Source organism: Oryza sativa, chromosome 4 (assembly GCF_034140825.1).
Source record: "Oryza sativa Japonica Group chromosome 4, ASM3414082v1".
NCBI classification, from domain to species: Eukaryota; Viridiplantae; Streptophyta; class Magnoliopsida; order Poales; family Poaceae; genus Oryza; species Oryza sativa.
Window position 1 is genome coordinate 28,826,616 of NC_089038.1, and position 18,328 is coordinate 28,844,943.

At 55.0% G+C, this 18,328-nt stretch overlaps 2 protein-coding genes across 2 annotated transcripts; both read left to right on the forward strand.

Moving 5' to 3' along the window:
* The first annotated feature begins 11,319 nt into the window (after positions 1-11,319).
* On the forward strand, positions 11,320-12,795 carry LOC136356256 (protein ALP1-like). Its single transcript, XM_066309908.1, has one exon. It carries the CDS (start codon positions 11,556-11,558, stop codon positions 12,648-12,650), a length of 1,095 nt encoding a protein of 364 aa, XP_066166005.1. The 5' UTR covers positions 11,320-11,555; the 3' UTR covers positions 12,651-12,795.
* Positions 12,796-15,921: 3,126 nt separating this feature from the next.
* On the forward strand, positions 15,922-17,688 carry LOC4336683 (putative cis-zeatin O-glucosyltransferase). Its single transcript, XM_015781265.1, has one exon. It carries the CDS (start codon positions 16,021-16,023, stop codon positions 17,413-17,415), a length of 1,395 nt encoding a protein of 464 aa, XP_015636751.1. The 5' UTR covers positions 15,922-16,020; the 3' UTR covers positions 17,416-17,688.
* Positions 17,689-18,328: the final 640 nt, after the last annotated feature.

Below are 18,328 nucleotides of genomic sequence, written 5' to 3' on the forward strand. Positions count from 1 at the left end.
GACCCGGCGACCACAGAGGCTCGGAGGCGGGAATCTGACCGGCGAGAAGCCGCGGATCGCCTACGGGAAGCCGAGGAGGCCGCCCAGGTGGCCGTCCGAGCTCGCCAAGCTGAAGAAGCCGCTCGGGAGGAGGCCAGACTTCGCCAGGCCGAGGCGACGACGACTTCCGAAGCAGCTCGCGACGAGGCCGCGGGCGCATCACTTGGGCTCACTCCCTCGTGCGACGCTCAGGACAAACCAGGTCCGGGGGACATCCCCGAGTCCGGCACGTCCATCGGCGGGCCAAGCCGCGCGGCATCCTCTTCGAGGCGGCTCTTCCCCACGCCTTCCGTTGCTCCACTGAGCGCAGAACCTCTTCTGCAGGCCTTGGCCGTCGCTAACACCACGGTGTTGGACGGGTTAAGTGCCCAGATGGAGGCCTTGCAAGCAGAGCGGGTGGAGCTCGACGCCGCATGGGCACGTGTCGAAGAGGGGCGTCGCTCGGTGGAGGCCATGGTGGAGGTGGGCCGCAAGGCACACCGCCGGCACGTCTCAGAGCTCGAAGCCCGTCGGAAGGTGCTGGGGGAGATCGCCAAGGAGGTGGAGGAGGAGCGGGGGGCTGCCCTCATCGCCACCACTGTGATGAATGAGGCGCAGGACACCCTCCGCCTTCAATACGGGAGCTGGGAGGCGGAGCTAGGGAAAAAGCTCGACGCCGCCCGGGGGGTCCTTGACGCTGCCGCTGCCCGAGAACGGCGGGCGGCGGAGACCGAGGTGGCATCCCGGCGGCGCGAAGAAGCCCTTGAGGCCCGTGCCATGGCGCTGGAAGAGCGTGCCTGCGCCGTGGAGAGGGACCTGGCGGATCGCGAGGCCGCCGTTGCTATTCGGGAGGTCACACTGGCGGTGCACGAAGCCGCCTGTGCCGAAGAAGAGTCCGCGCTCCGCCTCCGCGAGGACGCGCTCACCGAGCGGGAGCGAGCTCTCGAGGAGGCCGAGGCCGCGGCGCAACGGCTGGCGGACAGCCTGTCCTCCGCGAGGCTGCGCAAGAGGAACAAGCGCGCCGTAATCTGGAAGGTGCCCGCGCCGAGAGGGCCGCGCTGAACCAGCGGGCCGCTGAGCTCGAGGCGCGGGAGAAGGAGCTGGACGCGAGGGCGCGCAGCGGCGGGGCGGCCGCGGGCGAAAGCGACTTAACCGCCCGCCTCGCAGCTGCCGAACACACCATCGCCGATTTGTAGGGCGCGCTAGACTCGTCCGCCGGGGAGGTTGAGGCCCTCCGCTTGGCAGGCGAGGTAGGGCCCGGCATGCTTCGGGACGCCGTCTCCCGTCTAGACCGTGCCGGCCGGCAGGCGGGCCTCTGGGGCGGGCGGACTGCGAAGTACGCCGCCAACCAGGGGGCCTCGCCCAGCGCCTCTCGGAGATAGCCGGGACTCTCCAACGGCTCCCCGAGGAGCTCGAGAGGACGATTAAGTCATCCTCGAGGGACCTCGCCCGAGGAGCGGTGGAGCTCGTACTGGCGAGTTACCAAGCCAGGGATCCCGACTTCTCCCCATGGACGGCGCTGGACGAGTTCCCTCCCGGGACCGAGGATGGCGCGCGCGCGCAGGTCCGGGACGCCGCCGACCATATCGTCCACAGCTTCGAGGGTTCGGCCCCTCGGCTCGCGTTCGCCCTCAACTCCGACGAGGAGGACGATGACGGCGGAGTGGGCGACAGTGGCGACGAGGCTGGCGACCCGGGTGCATCGGAGTAAGCCACCAGGCCCCCGCCAATCTTTAAATAGTTTCTTCTTTTCTTCTTCCGAGGCCTTCGGGCCCCCTTCTTGTATAGACTAATTTAATCTGCAATCAAATAAAGAGGAAATTTTTTGTGTCAATTCTATTTGTTGTGTGTATGAGACGAGGATGCCTGTGCCGCGATCCTTTTGTGTCTTGGCTTGAACAAGGGCTCGTGCCCAGGTCCTAGTCCTCAAATGGCTCGGGTCGGGGCTAGTGCCTGGGGAGATCCACATGTCGAGACTGGCCAGGCCGGGAGCGTGGTGACCGAGGGTTATGGGTGACCCGATTGTGGGTTTTTGCCGATTCCCCCCCGGAGTTCACCACGCCCCGGGGCACGGCTCGGTTCTGGGCCCCGTTTGGCGATTTTAGCCGACCCGAGCCCCCGAGGGCAGGATTGAACACGAGTGACCTATTTCAAGTCAAGATCCTTCAAAAGGAAACAACAGCACAGATACAGCCTTTAGGAAATCGAAAATGCTTTTATTGAAATACAGATATAAGAGAAATAAGAATATGCATATGTGGTAGCCCCCGGCCAACCCTGCACGCCCGAGGGGGGTGCGGGGTTGGCCCGAGCCCGAAACCTGACACCCGATCCCCCTTTAGGGGTAGAAGCGACGAAGGTGTTCGATGTTCCACGGGTTAGGCAGCTCTGTGCCGTCGCCCGTGGCCAGCCGAACGGAGCCCGGCCGGGGGACGCCGATCACTCGATACGGACCCTCCCACATTGGTGAGAGCTTGCTCAATCCAGCACGCGTTTGGACGCGGCGTAGGACGAGGTCGTCGACGCAGAGTGATCGGGCCCGGACGTGGCGCTGATGGTAGCGCCGCAGGCTCTACTGGTAGCGCGCGGCTCGGAGGGCCGCGCGCCGCCTTCGCTCTTCCAAGTAGTCGAGGTCATCTCTGCGAAGCTGATCTTGATCAGCCTCGCAGTACATGGTGGCCCGAGGGGACCTCAGGGTGAGCTCGGATGGGCGAACCGCTTCCGCGCCGTAGACGAGGAAGAAAGGCGTTTCCCCGGTTGCTCGGCTTGGCGTGGTTCGGTTCGCCCAGAGCACCGCTGGCAACTCCTCGATCCACGAATCGCCGTGCTTCTTGAGGATGTTGAAGGTCTTGGTTTTAAGGCCTCTGAGGATTTCCGCATTGGCGCGCTCCACTTGGCCGTTGCTTCTGGGGTGGGCAGGTGAGGCGAAGCAGAGCTTGATGCCCACGTCTTCGCAGTAATCGCCGAAAAGTTCACTAGTGAATTGGGTGCCGTTATCCGTAATAATACGGTTAGGCACTCCAAACCGGGCTGTGATGCCCTTAATGAATTTAAGTGTGGAGTGCTTATCGATCTTGACGACCGGATAAGCCTCGGGCCACTTAGTGAACTTGTCGATCGCGACATATAGATACTCAAACCCGCCCGGGGCCCGCCTAAACGGTCCCAGGATATCGAGCCCCCAGACAGCAAATGGCCATGAAAGTGGTATGATCTGCAGGGCCTGGGTCGGCTGATGGATTTGCTTGGCGTGGAATTGACACGCTCTGCATCGCCGGACCAGGTCGACCGCATCATTGAGAGCTGTCGGCCAATAGAAACCTTGTCGAAAGGCTTTGCCAACCAAGGTGCGCGAGGCGGAGTGGGCTCCGCATTCGCCTTCATGGATATCGGCAAGAAGCTCGACGCCTTGTTCCCGAGGAATGCACTTCAGGAGGATTCCGTTAGCCGCGCGCCGATAGAGGGTCCCTTCTACCAGCACGTAGCGTTTGGAGATGCGCTGGACGCGTTCACTCCCTTCGCGGTCCTCGGGTAGAGTCTTATCTGTGAGGTATGCTTGGATCTCAGCGATCCAAGCAATCAATCTAAGGGAGCTGGGAGCGCTCCCCTCGGGTCCCGAGGCCTGGACTCCGACGGGCATCGGGGGCCTGCCAGGCGCGTCCGTCTCCCCTAAGGGGTCGGGTCGCGCCGACGGCTGGGCAAGCCTTTCTTCAAAGGCGCCCGGTGGGGTCTGGGCTCGCGAGGAAGCGAGCCGTGAGAGTTCGTCGGCAACCGTGTTATCCCGTCTGGGCACGTGCCGAAGCTCTATCCCGTCAAAATGGCGCTCCATACGCCGTACTTGGCGCACGTAAGCGTCCATCTGCGGGTCAGAGCACCGGTACTCCTTACAGACCTGGTTAACGACCAGCTGGGAGTCGCCTAACACCAGGAGGCGGCGGATCCCCAGTCCAGCTGCCACCCTGAGTCCCGCAAGGAGTCCCTCGTACTCTGCCATATTATTGGTCGCCCGAAAGTCAAGGCGAACCAAATATCTGAGGACGTCTCCGCTCGGCGAGGTCAACGTGACCCCCGCACCGGCGCCCTGAAGAGACAGGGAGCCGTCGAACTGCATCACCCAGTGGGCGGTGTGAGGCGGCTGCGAGGGGCCCGAGCTGGCCTCGGGGACTGAGACGGGCTCGGGAGCTGGGGTCCACTCTGCCACAAAATCGGCGAGGGCCTGGCTCTTGATAGCGTGGCGTGGTTCAAAGTGCAAATCAAACTCAGAAAGTTCGATTGCCCATTTCACCACCCGTCCAGTACCCTCTCGATTATGCAAGATTTGGCCGAGGGGGTAAGACGTAACCACCGTGACCCGATGCGCCTGGAAATAATGGCGCAGTTTCCTCAAAGCCATCAGAATAGCGTAAAGCATCTTCTGGGCTTGAGGGTATCGGGTCTTGGCGTCCCGAAGGGCCTCACTAACAAAGTAGACGGGCCGCTGCACCTTTCGGTGGGGCCGATCCTCTTTGCTAGGGGCCACATCCCTGGGGCGCTCTTTGTCCAAGCGGCCTCGCGGGGTGCACTCGTCTTCTGTGCCGACGACCTCGGGGTCGGAGGACGACAGGGGCGGCCTTCCCACAGTGGCCTCGGGGCCGTCCTGGGGGTCGGGGGCTCCTGGCGTCGTCGGACAAGCGGGCAAAGGGCCAACTCCGGTCGTCAGGGGCCTTAGGCCACCGTTCGGCTCGGGGGCCTCTTCTCCCTACTCTCTCCCGGGTCGAGTCGGCACAGGGTTAGCCTCGGGGTCAGAGGGCGATAGGTGCGGCCTTCCCGCAGTGGCCCTCGGGCCATCCTGGGGGTCGGGGGCACCTGGCACCGTCTGACAAGCGGGCAGAGGGCCTGCTCCGGTCGTCGGGGGCCTTGGGCCACCGTTCGGCTCGGGGGCCTCTCCTCCCTGCTCTCTCCCGGGCCAAGCTAGCACAGGGTGGGGGTGCGCGGAATGAGGATTGTCCTCATCGCGCTCCACAACCAACGCCGCACTAACCACTTGCGGGGTCGCCGCTAAGTAGAGTAGCAAGGGTTCATTTGGCTCCGGGGCGACCAGAACTGGGGGAGAGCTGAGATACGCCTTCAACTGAGTGAGGGCACGTTCAGCTTCCTCCGTCCAAGTAAACGGCCCGGAGCGTTTGAGGAGCTTAAATAAGGGTAGCGCCTTCTCTCCCAGCCTCGATATGAACCGACTTAGGGCGGCCATGCAACCGGTGACGCATTGCACATCCCTAAGCTTGCTGGGGGGGCGCATCCGCTCTATAGCTCGTATCTTCTCGGGGTTGGCCTCGATGCCTCGGGCAAAGACCAAAAACCCGAGAAGCTTGCCCGCAGGTACACCGAACACGCACTTATCGGGGTTCAGTTTTATGCGGGCGGAGCGGAGACTCTCAAAAGTTTCCGCTAGATCCGAGAGTAAGGTCTCTTGGTTGCGCGTCTTTACAACCAAGTCATCGACATAAGCCTCAACATTACGTCCTATTTGGCTACCCAAAGAAATTCGAGTAGTACGTTGAAAAGTAGGACCTACATTCTTTAACCCGAAGGGCATTGTCGTATAACAATAAGTTCCTATGGGGGTAATGAATGCATTTTTTTCCTCATCCTCCCTAGCCATGCGAATCTGATGGTAACCAGAGTATGCATCTAGAAAACACAAAAGGTCGCACCCCGCTGTGGAGTCGACAATCTGATCTATGCGAGGCAGGGGGTAAGGGTCCTTAGGACATGCCTTGTTAAGGTCGGTGTAGTCGATGCACATCCGAAGCTTGCCGTTCGCCTTGGGAACGACCACCGGGTTCGCCAGCCACTCCGGATGGATGACCTCGCGGATGAATCCGGCCTCCAGAAGTCGCGCCACCTCCTCGCGGATGAAGGCTTGACGTTCCGGGGCCTGCCGCCGTACTTTCTGCCGGACCGGCCTTGCGCCCGGCCGCACGGCGAGACGGTGCTCAATCACCTCCCTGGGGACCCCGGGCATATCCGCCGGTCTCCATGCGAAGACGTCAGCGTTTGCCCGCAGGAAAGAGACGAGCGCGTCTTCCTATTTGCCGTCCAGAAGACCACCGATCCGTGTGGTCTTGGACGGGCCGTCGCCCAGGGCAACCTCCTTGACCGGGACCTCGTCGCATGTGACTATCCGCTGCCTCGGGGCGGCGGGGGCGGATGTGCCAAGCCTCTCGTCGCCACCCTCGGGCTTGGACGCGGCGGTGAGGTGGTCCGCGCGCTGCTCCATACAAGCAAGCGCGACTTTGAGGTCACCATGGACAGAGATGGGGCCACCGGGGCCCGGCATCTTCATCTGGAGGTAGGCGTAGTGGACTGCCGCCATGAACTTCACCAACGCGGGCCTCCCTAGGACCGCGTTGTAGGGCAGACTGAGGTCCGCCACATCAAAGTTCACCCGCTCCGTGCGGAAGTTGGCGGATCCACCGAAGGTGACCGGGAGGTCGATATGACCTAGCGGCCAAGTGTGACCCGGCGTCACACCGATAATCGGCTGGGACGGCCGGAGCACCATCCCCGGGGCCTTGATAGCGTCAAAGGCTGCGGGGGAAAGGATGTTGAGGGCTGCTCCCCTATCAATGAGGACACGCCCCAGCTTCACATTGCAAACAGTGGGGGAAACCACCATTGCGATCTGTCCTCCCCGGGCAACGCACGGTGGGTGGTCGGTCTGGTCGAAGGTGAGGGCAACCTCCGACCACCGCGCCCGGCGCGTCGCCTCATGAGTAGGGGCCGCGGCCAGAAGCTCTCGCTTCATGGCCTTGAGGCTCCGGCGAGAAACGTGAGCACACGCTCCCCCATCGACAGTGGCAATGGTGGCCCCAGGCTCTTGGAAACCTAGGTCATCATCGCCATCATTGATGTCCTCGGCGGGGGCCTTCTGTTTGGCCTCACTTCGCCGATTGCCGGAAGGAACCGCCGGGGACTTGCCCTCTCGGCACTCCTGCCTCCTCTCCTCCTCCCACTTCCTCGTCCGCTCAGCCAAACTTTTGACTGCGCGGCAGTCCGCGAGGTCGTGAAGGGAAGTGTTGTGGACGATGCACCACTTGCCGGTTGGGCGCTCCCTGCTGGGAGCGCCGGCCTCCTTCTTTTTGTCGCTCGCAGGCCTCCCCTTTCGGGTGGCCCGCGAAGCGCCCTCGACGGCGAGGACATGACCCTCGTCGTCGGTATGGGCTGACCTCTTCTTCCTCCTCCTGTCACGCCGCCCTGTCTGAGCAGCGGATCCGGGGGCGGCCGGAGCTGCCACACCGGAACCGAAGGGGTTCCAGGTCCATGCCTCCTCCTTACGAGCCACTCGGTCCGCGAGCTGAAAGAGCTCCGCGGTAGTCTGGGGCTCTTTGGAGGCGATCTTTTCGAGCATGCGGTTGTGCCGCACACCCCCCCCTGAACGCGTAGATCACCGCGTGTGCAGGGATGCATGGTATGGTGTTGCGGACTTGACAGAACCGCTGAATGTACGAGCGAAGTGACTCATCATCCCTTCGCTGTACTGCGTGTAGGTCCGCTTCTTCACCTGGGCGCGGATATGTGCCTTGAAAGTTCATGGTGAACTGTTGGCACAAATCCTCCCAGGAGTGGACCGACGCGGGTGGCAAGTTCATTAGCCAACCCCGCGCCTGTCCCTTCAGGGCCATGGGAAAGAAATTCGCCATGACCCTGTCGTCACCCCCGGCGGCCTCGATCCCGGTCGTGTAGACCTGGAGAAACTCGGCGGGGTTGACGCTCCCGTCATACTTTTCGGCGATGGTGGGCCGGAACCTTGGGGGCCAACAGACGTTCCGAAGGCTCGCCACAAAGGCTCTACAGCCGACACCACCAACCGGGGGCACGGAGGGCTGATCCCCGCGTCCGTGTTGATGTGACACTCCGGACGAGGAGGCGCCTTCCGTTGCGCGGGCAGCACGCCGGCCATTACGCCGGCGCTCGATACTGATGCGGGCATCCGGCCCCCCACGCAGATCTTCCTGGGTCGGAGGCGCTAACGAAGGAGTGGCGGCTGAATGGCGAGCAACAGCCGCCGCTCGCCGCGCCCTCCGCCTTGACGACACGGAGCCGGTGGTAGCAGCGCCAGAGGTCTTGGTGGCAGAGGACCACCCACCAGCACCTAGGCGCTGCCGTGCCGTCATGACCAAGTTGGCCACGTCGTCCAGCCAACGTTGGGCTGGAGACTCCGGGTCAGGGACAATGGGCGGGTGACGTAGGAGCGCGCCCGCAGCTTGGAGCGCGCCCTGGGGCGTGCTGCCGTCGCCGTAGACGAGGAGGCGACGCTCCCCATCTCGCCGCCCTTCCCCATCACCCGTGGATGTCGAAGTCGCGGATCCTTCGACCCTCTCGAGCGCCTCCTCCCGCCTAGGACTTTGGCGTGGAGGGGGCGGTGGAGTACGAGCTCGACGGCGTGGGTTTGGCTCCCCATCGTCACCGCTAACGCTCGGAGAGAGGTTGTGCGCCTTTGCTTGTTCGGCCATTGGGCTGAACAGGAAAAGCTTGGCGCACACGAAAGAGTGCGAGAGCTTAGAAGAACACACGCAGAACCCCGTACCTGGCGCGCCAGATGACGGAGCGTGGGGCTCCTCACCGGGAGACCGCGCAGGCCCCCCTTTGCCGGTTCGGCCGGGGGCCCTGGGTGAGATTCTAAGCTCCTGGTCTGAGTGTGGAAGGTTCGCGAGAGTGGAAACACACAAGACACGGGCGATGTATACAGGTTCGGGCCGCTGAGAAGCGTAATACCCTACTCCTGTGTTTTGGTGGATCTGTGTATGAAGAAGCTACAAAGTGCGAGCCCGCCCCCGATCGTTCCGGGATCGTTTTTCTCCTAAAAATCATCCCCCCTTTCTAAGTGGGCAAGGTCCTCCTTTTATACCTCAAGGGGATACCACATGCACCATCTCTCTCTCTCTTTCTTTTGTGTGGGGACTCATCCTCTCTTCCTTCCAACTTGACTTCTCTTCATTAATGGACGGAGATTTGTATGGCTGCTGTCCGAATGACCTTCTGATGGGACGGCCCATACCTACCTCCACTTCCGCCGGAAGCAGGCGCGACGTGGGAACATGGCTGTCTGCTGACGACATGACCATTGTCAGACCGGTCACAAATCGGTCATTCTTGTCCACCACGTGTCAGTTTAACAATCTGCATGTTCGCCCTTCTTCATACAATATCTTGTCTGTAATGGTTAGGATGAAGCCTGGCATATATCTGACCGGAACCAACGAGCCATCTCCAGGAGCTAACACGCCGGCTCCGGCTAGGGACGAGTGCTTGGAGGCTCTCGTCCTGACGGGATGGGGCGAGGCGTGCGTCAGACCACCTGTCGCCACCTAACCCACGATCTGACCGGTCTGTGACTGATCACAGACCGGATGAACAAGCGCGCTGCACTGCGATACATGCGGCGTGACGCGCTCGTCCAAACCGCAATAAATGCGGTTAGGTGAGCGCCGCTGCGCTCACCTAACCCATACACGCGGCGCAAAATCCACAAGGGGTCGGGGCGCCCCAGCCCTCGGGGCCGAAACGGGAGCGGTCCGACCCCTTGGGGGACAAAGAGGGGGGCGGCTACATCACCCTCGGGCCCGACCCCCCCGAGGGGGTCAGGCCTCGTGGGCGATTGCTCCTGCCCAAGCCTCTAGTCATGATACTTCCGGTCCCATGTCACCGACAAGTTCAGCCCCAACTTTCAACCACAGTACTACCCACAAAATTTCAATCCATTTGGATTTCCACCAGGTTACCAGCAATTCCCAGCTTCAAGCTATCAACATGATATTCCTGTCCATGGCAACTTTCATGGGGGTAGTATGGCTACTGGTCCATCATCACCAGTGGGTTCTGCGGCTTTGTTTGGAGTTGGTGGTGGTAGTGGATCAAGATGTGAGGACTCAGCTTCTCCGGTCACTTCTCCAATAGCTCATGCACAGAATACAAGCAAAGATCCAAATGGAATTGAGGAATGGAGCGATGTATGTTCAGACGAGGAAAATAAATGTGTGAGGATGCATTGGTCGAAAGAAGACAATCTGCGACTAGTAAGTGCTTGGTTGAACAACTCCAATGACCCAATCAATGGCAATTCAAAGAAGGGACCTCATTACTGGAAGCAAGTCGCAGAAGAATACAACACATATGCCCCTAAAGGAAGGAAAAGAACAGCTATGCAGTGCAAGAACCATTGGAATTCAATCAGCACACTTGTTGCAAAGTTTCATGGATGTTGGTCAGAGTTAAGCAAGACATATCAAAGTGGACGTTCTGATTAGCAACTTATGGAGTTGGTTCATGAAGAATACAAAAAAGTGAAGGAAACAGATAAGCCCTTCGCATTTGAGTATTGGTGGAGAGTGGTGAAGGATGAACCTAAATGGCTTAATCGAGACGTTGCTGTTGACATTATGAATAAGAGAAATAAGGTGTCTTCATCAGGAGCTTACACTTCTTCTTCAAACAGAGACACTGATGAAGCAACTGATGCTGAACGTTGTCGACCACAAGGGCAGAAGGCAGCAAAAGAGCGGCGGAAGGGGAAGGGGAAAGGGAAGTTGGGGAAGGGTCGGTTATCAGATGAAAGTGTGGGACAATTCAATAATATGTAAATCAAAAAATCTGAGGCAATAGAAAAAATGGCAGCTGATGCAAGAGAACATGCTCAAGCCATTGCTATTCAGGCTGAAGCTGACAAAGAGAAAGTGAAGATGGAAAAAATCAAGCAGTTCAATGAACTCTTAATGATTGACACCTCATCATACAGTGAGTCACAAAAAGCACGCCATGAAAAGATGCTAGACTTCTTATCTAATGAAATTTATGGTGTTGAGAAGTAGTGTAGGGAAGTATTTGTTGTATTGGCAATGCACCCATCTAATTATTGTAATGTACCAATCTAATTGGTATATTGTACCCATCTAATTGTTGTGATGAATGAGAATGCAGCCCAATGTTACCTTGAGTCAATCTTGTGTGCTATTGTGTAGTTTTTGAATCTCTAGCCTAAGGTTGTACACTTTATATTGGCCTAACACTTGAATCTGCAAAAAAAAAAAAAGAACATTGAATCAAATTAGTAAAGTTAGAGGCAAAATATTCTATAAGCAAACTAGCCGTTGTAAAACTAGCCGTTATAAAACTAGCCGTTGTGAAACTAGCCGTTGTGAAGCTTGTCTACAAAAGAAGGGTGCAGATCCCTTCCATCCACCAAATCTCCACATTCCCAACTTTCACTCTACTCCACCAGCTGCCCACATCCACTCTATACTACCAGATCGACAAAAATATCCACACAACCTAGCTCCCAACATGATAGTTCTGAGGTTAGCAACTTTGATGTTATCCCATTCGACTTGATTTGGGATTACATCAATGATCCAGTTGAGACTCAGATTGAAGAGGACATTAGTTATCAAATTAAGAAGCAACAGAGAGGTCCACCAACCCAGCAGAGAAAGTATATAAGAAGGGAGCGTCAAGATGCTGAGGATCGGTTGAAGGCTTACTACTTTTTAGAAAACCCAATGTACAACGATACCCAGTTTCGTTGGAGGTATAGGATGAAAAAGCATCTATTTCTACACATTGTGCAAACTCTTAGTCATTGGTCTCCGGTTTTTCAGCAAAGAAAGGATGCTTTTGGTAAAGTTGGATTTTCTCCTTTACTCAAATGCACTGCTGCTTTGCGAATGTTAGCATATGGAACATCTGCTGATATACTTGATGAAAATTTACAAATAGCTGAGACCACTGTCATTGAGAGCTTGGTTAATTTCTGCAAAGGTATTATTGATTGTTTTGGGCCAAAATACCTAAGGAGGCCCACTGCAGAAGACATCCAGAGGTTGCTTCATGTGGGAGAGGCTCGGGGCTTCCCCGGTATGTTGGGAAGTATCGACTGCATGCATTGGGAGTGGAAAAATTGCCCGGTGGCATGGAAGGGACAATATACCCGTGGGGATCATGGAGTGCCCACTGTCATGCTTGAAGCTGTTGCCTCACATGACTTGTGGATATGGCATGCATTTTTTGGTGTGGCTGGGTCCAACAATGATATCAATGTGTTGAACCAATCATCATTGTTCACAGCACAACGTCAAGGGATAGCACCGGATGTTCATTTTACAGTCAATGGCAATGAGTATGACATGGGTTACTACCTAGCTGATGGCATCTATCCTGAGTGGGCAGCATTTGTGAAAACATTCAAATTGCCTCAATATGAGAAGCACAAGTTATTTGCTCAAAAGCAAGAATCGACAAGAAAAGATATAGAGTGTGCATTTGGTGTTTTGCAATCTCGTTTTGCCATTATATGTACCCCAGCACGTATGTGGAAAAAACCAACTCTTGGTGAGATTATGTATGCTTGCATTATTTTGCATAACATGATTGTCGAGGATGAGAGGGATTCATATGAGGGCCGAGCTGACTTTAACTATGAGCAGGGAAGCTCTCCTGTACCACTGAATGGATATGGACAAGGGCCAATTCATGGATTTGATAGGGTGCTTGAAATAGGTGTGGCTATTCGGAATAAAGACATGCATCATCGACTAAAAAACGACTTGACTGAGCATATATGGAACAAATTTGGAGGCAACCAACCTGAGCACTAGTTAGCTAGTCTTGTTTTTTCATGTACTGAGTATTGTATCCCTTTCAAATTGTTTTTTCTTTACACAATGCAAGTGTACTACTAGTTCTATTACAAATCTATGTACTGGATGTTGTTTCTTTTCGTATGAAATCATTTGTCAACTAAATTTAGCCATCAAGTCACAGCAAGAAAGAACAAGACTGGGTGTCAAAAAAAGAAAGAAAGAACAAGACTATACAGATTACAGAAAAATAATCACCTTGATGCCCTTGGTGTGGTAGATCCTCGCCTTGGAAGCGCATATCCTCGGCCTCCGTTTTCCCTCGGCGAGGTTTTCATCCACGGCCGCCGGCTAGCAGCGCCGTATGCGGCGGCATACTGATTGCACGGCGACATGTGCAACAGCCCACATGAGCGCGAGCACGAGCCACACGAGCGCGGCGAAGGATCCGATCTAGTTGCATCCATAGCTGGTTGACCTGATTTGCTCTCCTCCATGGGTTAATTTCTGGATTATCACCGGATTGGAAATTTGGAAGGTTTGGGGAGGGAGAGGGGAAAGGAAGGGGAACGAGGGAGAGAACAGGCGCACACGGATTTTTCCGCCTGGTCGCGGGAGGAAGGAGAGAGGAAAGGTGGGACTTAGACTTTTTTTTGTGGGCCCCATCAAAATCGATTACACACTGCAGGGATCGAACCAATATTTCGTTCGATTTTTTTGTCAGAACAAACCGACGCCACACTACATATGCTCTTATGGAGTACTACTACTACGGTACTACCGTTCCAAAATAAGCACGGGACGAGTTTCCGTGTCCAACTTTAACATCTGTCTTATTTTAAAAAAAATTATAATTAGAATTTTTATTGTCATCATAATATAAAATATGAGTAGTAATTTACGTGTGACTTAGAAAAAGATTAAAGTTAGATATGGACACTCATGTTTTCACTTATTTTAGCACGAAAAGAGTACATTTGTGCTCGGCTATTTCTACTACTACGACTGAACCGAGTTGCTGCTAGCGCGGTACAGAAGATGCATAACAGCAGCCGCCAGCTGGCCCAACCAATCGCAGCTTAAGTTTATGAGCCACACGTAAAATTTGAAAAAAATTAGCGTATGGTTAATTAAATATTTCCTCCATCTATTTTTGATAGTCATATTTACAAATCTGAAAAAAAATTGATAGATATATTTTAATTCAACAACTTATCATTTTAATGACTTTCTTGGATTTAATGCATGACTCTCCATTCTTCAACACAAGATTGGCTACATGAGTATCCAGAAATGTAAATATTAATGAATCGCTTGTTTACGAGAAATGACTAGTAGCATGTTTAAATGGATGATAAGTAGTATTACTTATCCTTGGTCTGTGTGACAAGATGAAATATGACTATCAAAAGTAGATGGAGTGAGTATTAAGTATGGTAAGTTTGAAATGGAGTATCTATGCGACATGCGCCTATATTTTTTAATCAAAATCTATCGAATCTTTCTACCATGTGATTAATACCATAGACTTTATCTAATATGATATCTATATACATAATATATCTCTTAGTTTAGGCCCAGTATTTCATAACCCACTTCTATTTTTTTTTGTTAAAGGTCCTTTAACTTATCAACGAATCCGATTTTCATCCTTCAATCGGAACACCACATACAACAGGTCCCTCAACAGTGAAAACATATGCAAAATAGGTCCCATGGCGGTTTTAGTTGACGTGACGTCTATGTGGCTAATTTGACTCCGTCTTCATCTGACGTGGCACATGAAGCAAAATTTAATAATTAAAAAATAAAGCAAAATATGTGGGTCCACATATCAGTCAAATAATAAAACAAAAAATAGTGGGACCCACATGTTAGTGGACCCACTTCCTCCACATCATCCCCTCTCTACTCTTTAGCCTACCCTTCTCCTCCTCCCCTCTTCCCTTTCTCCTTCCCCATATGCGGTAGGTGGCACACGGCTGAGGTGGTGAGCGGCGGAGGAGAGGCCTTCGGTGGACCTGGGGTAGCAAGCGCACTAGTCGATGGTGAACTCGACAACGCTATCTAGGGCTACGCCGCCGCGGAGGGAAGGGAGCAGCGAGAGATGGCCTTGAGAGCCATGGATCCACGTCGGGTGGACACCCCACGCCCTCGTCCATCGTCATTGCCACGGTGGCCGCGTCGGCAGGCACGACATGGAAGACGACGTCCCTGGCACCGCGTCCCGCCTTCCACCCCTGCTCCATCCGAGTCATCGCTGGCATCGTCCTCCACGGCTTCGGCACCCCCAACTCCATTGCTTCTCCACCACTGCGCCGTCCTCTCCGGATCTCGGTCACCGCATCTCCCGCGGTGGTGGGTCGATGTTGCTCCAGGGGGACCCGCCACCACCGCCGCTCAAGCCAATCTGCTCATGCCGGCCTCGTCCCCTTCGTCGCGCCGCACTCTGCCTGGGATGTTGGGTGCCTTTTCGTTGTCCCTCGTCATTGCTAGACCCAACCGCCGCCACCATCGACCAGGGGGACCACCCCCACCGCCTGACTGCTCCGCCCGTGGCCCACGGCCGCTTTGCTTCGCCACGATACCCGCCCGCCCCTCTGCTCCGCCCCAGAGCTCTGCCAGCGACCGCGTTTCCGGTATCGCGAGCTTACTCCTCGTCGTCGACGCCGTCTCCTCGCTCGCAGCGGCGTCCACGATGTTGTCTCTACAGTGATGACAACGAGGAAAGGGGGAGAGAAAAAGAATGGAGAAAAGATGGGTGGCCATGGGTCCCACTGTATTTTTAACTAAACACTCGATGACATGTGGGTCCCACCTTTTGATTTAATTTTAATTTTGATATTTTGCTATCACCGTCACATAGGACGAAGACCAAGTCAAATCAGCCACGTAGATGCCACATCAGCCGAAACCGCCATCCGAACTGGCTTAGGACCTTATTTGCACTAGTTTTGAGTTTTGATAGTTGAGGGACTGTTGTATCCGGTATTGCAGTTTAGGATGAAAATCAGATTCCATGTCAAGCTAAGGGACCTAAATTGAACTTAGTCCTTTGCTAAATGAAAAACTTTGGGCCAAACTAACTATAGCCCACTCATTGCTTTAGCTGAACGGAAGGCCCATGCACAAATATTAAAGTAGATCCAATACGCTATGAGATGCCTAGCACTATGCATGCCGATCGGACGGTGTAAAAAATTTGACTGAAATCAGCCACAAATTCAGTCGATAGATTTTTCGTGGACACGTACTAGTGGGCAGCTAGTGTAGCTAGTGGGCACTGGGCAGCGGCCAATTACGTTTCGTTAGTCGTTAAAACAGTTAACACCTTTCAGGCTTCATTCAGACTTCAGCTCAGTCATTCAGGCATTGAGAGGCACGGAGAATGGCAGAGAAGGGGAACCCGGCGAACAAGGTGGCCATCGTGGCGGTGCCGTTCCCGGCGCAGGGTCACCTCAACCAGGTGCTGCACCTGTCGCTCCAGCTCGCGTCGTCGTCGCACGGGCTCGCGGTCCACTACGCTGCGCCGGCGCCGCAGCTCCGCCAGGCGCGGGCGCGCGTGCACGGCTGGGACGACAAGGCCCTCCTCTCCGTCCAGTTCCACGACCTCGGCATCTCCACGTACGTCTCTCCGCCTCCCGACCCCACCGCCGACACGCCCTTCCCCTCCCACCTCATGCCCCTCTGGGAGGCGTACACCGCGGACGCGCGCGCCCCGCTCTCGGCGCTCCTTGACGAGCTATCCGCTTCCCACCGTCGGGTCGTCGTCGTGTGCGACACCATCAATTCCTTCGCTGTCGAGGAGGCGGCGCGGCTGCCCAACGGTGAGGCGTTCCCGGTGAGCTGCGTAGCCGTGTCGGCCCTCGCCCTTCACATAGACACCGGGCATCGGCTCCTGCGTGAGAACGGCCTCAATCATGCCCCCTTGGAAACCTACATGACGCAGGAGTTCCTGGACTACGCGAGCGAACGTGCCCGAGCGTCGGAATCGATTTTGTCCGGCGCCGGCATCCTCGCGAACGCGAGCCGAGCACTCGAGGGCGATTTCATCGACGATTTGGCTGAGACTCTGGCTGCCGGCGGCAAGAAGCTCTTCGCAATCGGTCCGTTGAACCCACTGCTCAACACGGGCTCGTCGGAGCAGGGCAGGCGGCGACACGAGTGCCTTGACTGGCTCGACAGGCAGCCCCCGGATTCTGTGCTCTACGTGTCGTTCGGCACGACGTGCTCTCTTCGAGTTGAGCAGGTCGCGGAGCTCGCAGCGACACTGCGCGGCAGCAAGCAGCGGTTCATCTGGGTCATGCGCGACGCCGACCGCGGCAACATATTCACGGACACCGGCGAGGGCGAGACCCGGCACGCCAAGCTTCTGTCCGAGTTCTCCAAGCAAACCGAAGGCACGGGGATGGTGATCACTGGGTGGGCGCCGCAGCTGGAGATCCTGGCGCACGGCGCCACGGCGGCGTTCATGAGCCACTGCGGCTGGAACTCGACCATGGAGAGCATGAGCCACGGGAAGCCGATTCTGGCGTGGCCCATGCACTCCGACCAGCCGTGGGACGCGGAGCTGGTGTGCAAATACTTCAAGGCAGGTCTCCTAGTGAGGCCATGGGAGAAGCACGGCGAGGTTTTGCCGGCGGCCACTATACAGGAGGTGATCAAGAAGATGATGGCCTCCGATGAAGGATTGGCGGTGCGGCAGCGCGCGAAGGCGCTCGGTGATGCCGTCCGTTCATCGCGCAATGATCTGGAGGACTTCATTGCTCACATCACAAGGTGATCGAAGAATAACCCCGTGTCAAAAAAAAATACAGCTTTAAACTTTTTCAGTAGTAGCAGTTTGTATTGAATTTGACTATTTGAGTTAAGCAGGGTCTAGTAAAATAGTTGACTATTTGAGTTAAGCAGGGTCTAGTAAAATAGTTTTCAGTCCTACAAATCAAGTGACTCTATGGTTGAATCAAATAAACATATGGTGGTGTAAACTTGGGGATATCAGATATCCAACTATTTCCATTGAGTAATTTTATCATCCTTAAAAAGTACTGTAAAATTCCTCATTTTCATTTCTCATAGCATTTACGTTGTGTTATATATATGCCGGATTTATCTAACAGAATATTCAAAATAACAAAACAACTTACCACTAAAAGTACGTGTTCGATAGATATCACTGATTTCTCATGGTTGTGCGCTGTAGTGCTGCTCTCCGCTCTATCCTGAAGTTCTGGTTAGTGTTCTGCTCTGAACTTTCTGATTAACTTTGCAACTCAGGTTGTTCAAACATGACAAAGACAAGAAGGAATATGAAGAAACTGTCAATGTGTGGTCCTTTTCGTTGATTCCTAGAGCACATAGACCCAAACACGTCCAGCTCCACTCACCCAAGAGCTGACAAGATGGAAAAGAGAACCGGTAAAACATCCATCTATGCATGATCCATAGGAAAGGCCAAAAATTCTAGATAATGCATATTTCATTAAGCAATGAAATTACAAGGAAAAAGCTCATTTGAGATTTCTCATCTTATCGTCAAGTTTTAAAACCATCCCTAAACCGGAATACCATATATAACATATCTCTAATCTTACAAAACCGGATTACATTCTGTCCCAAGGCAGTATTGAGGGTGGTTTTGGCCAATGTGGCGCTAGTGTGGCAAAAAAAAACACGTGGGACCCACATGTCAATGA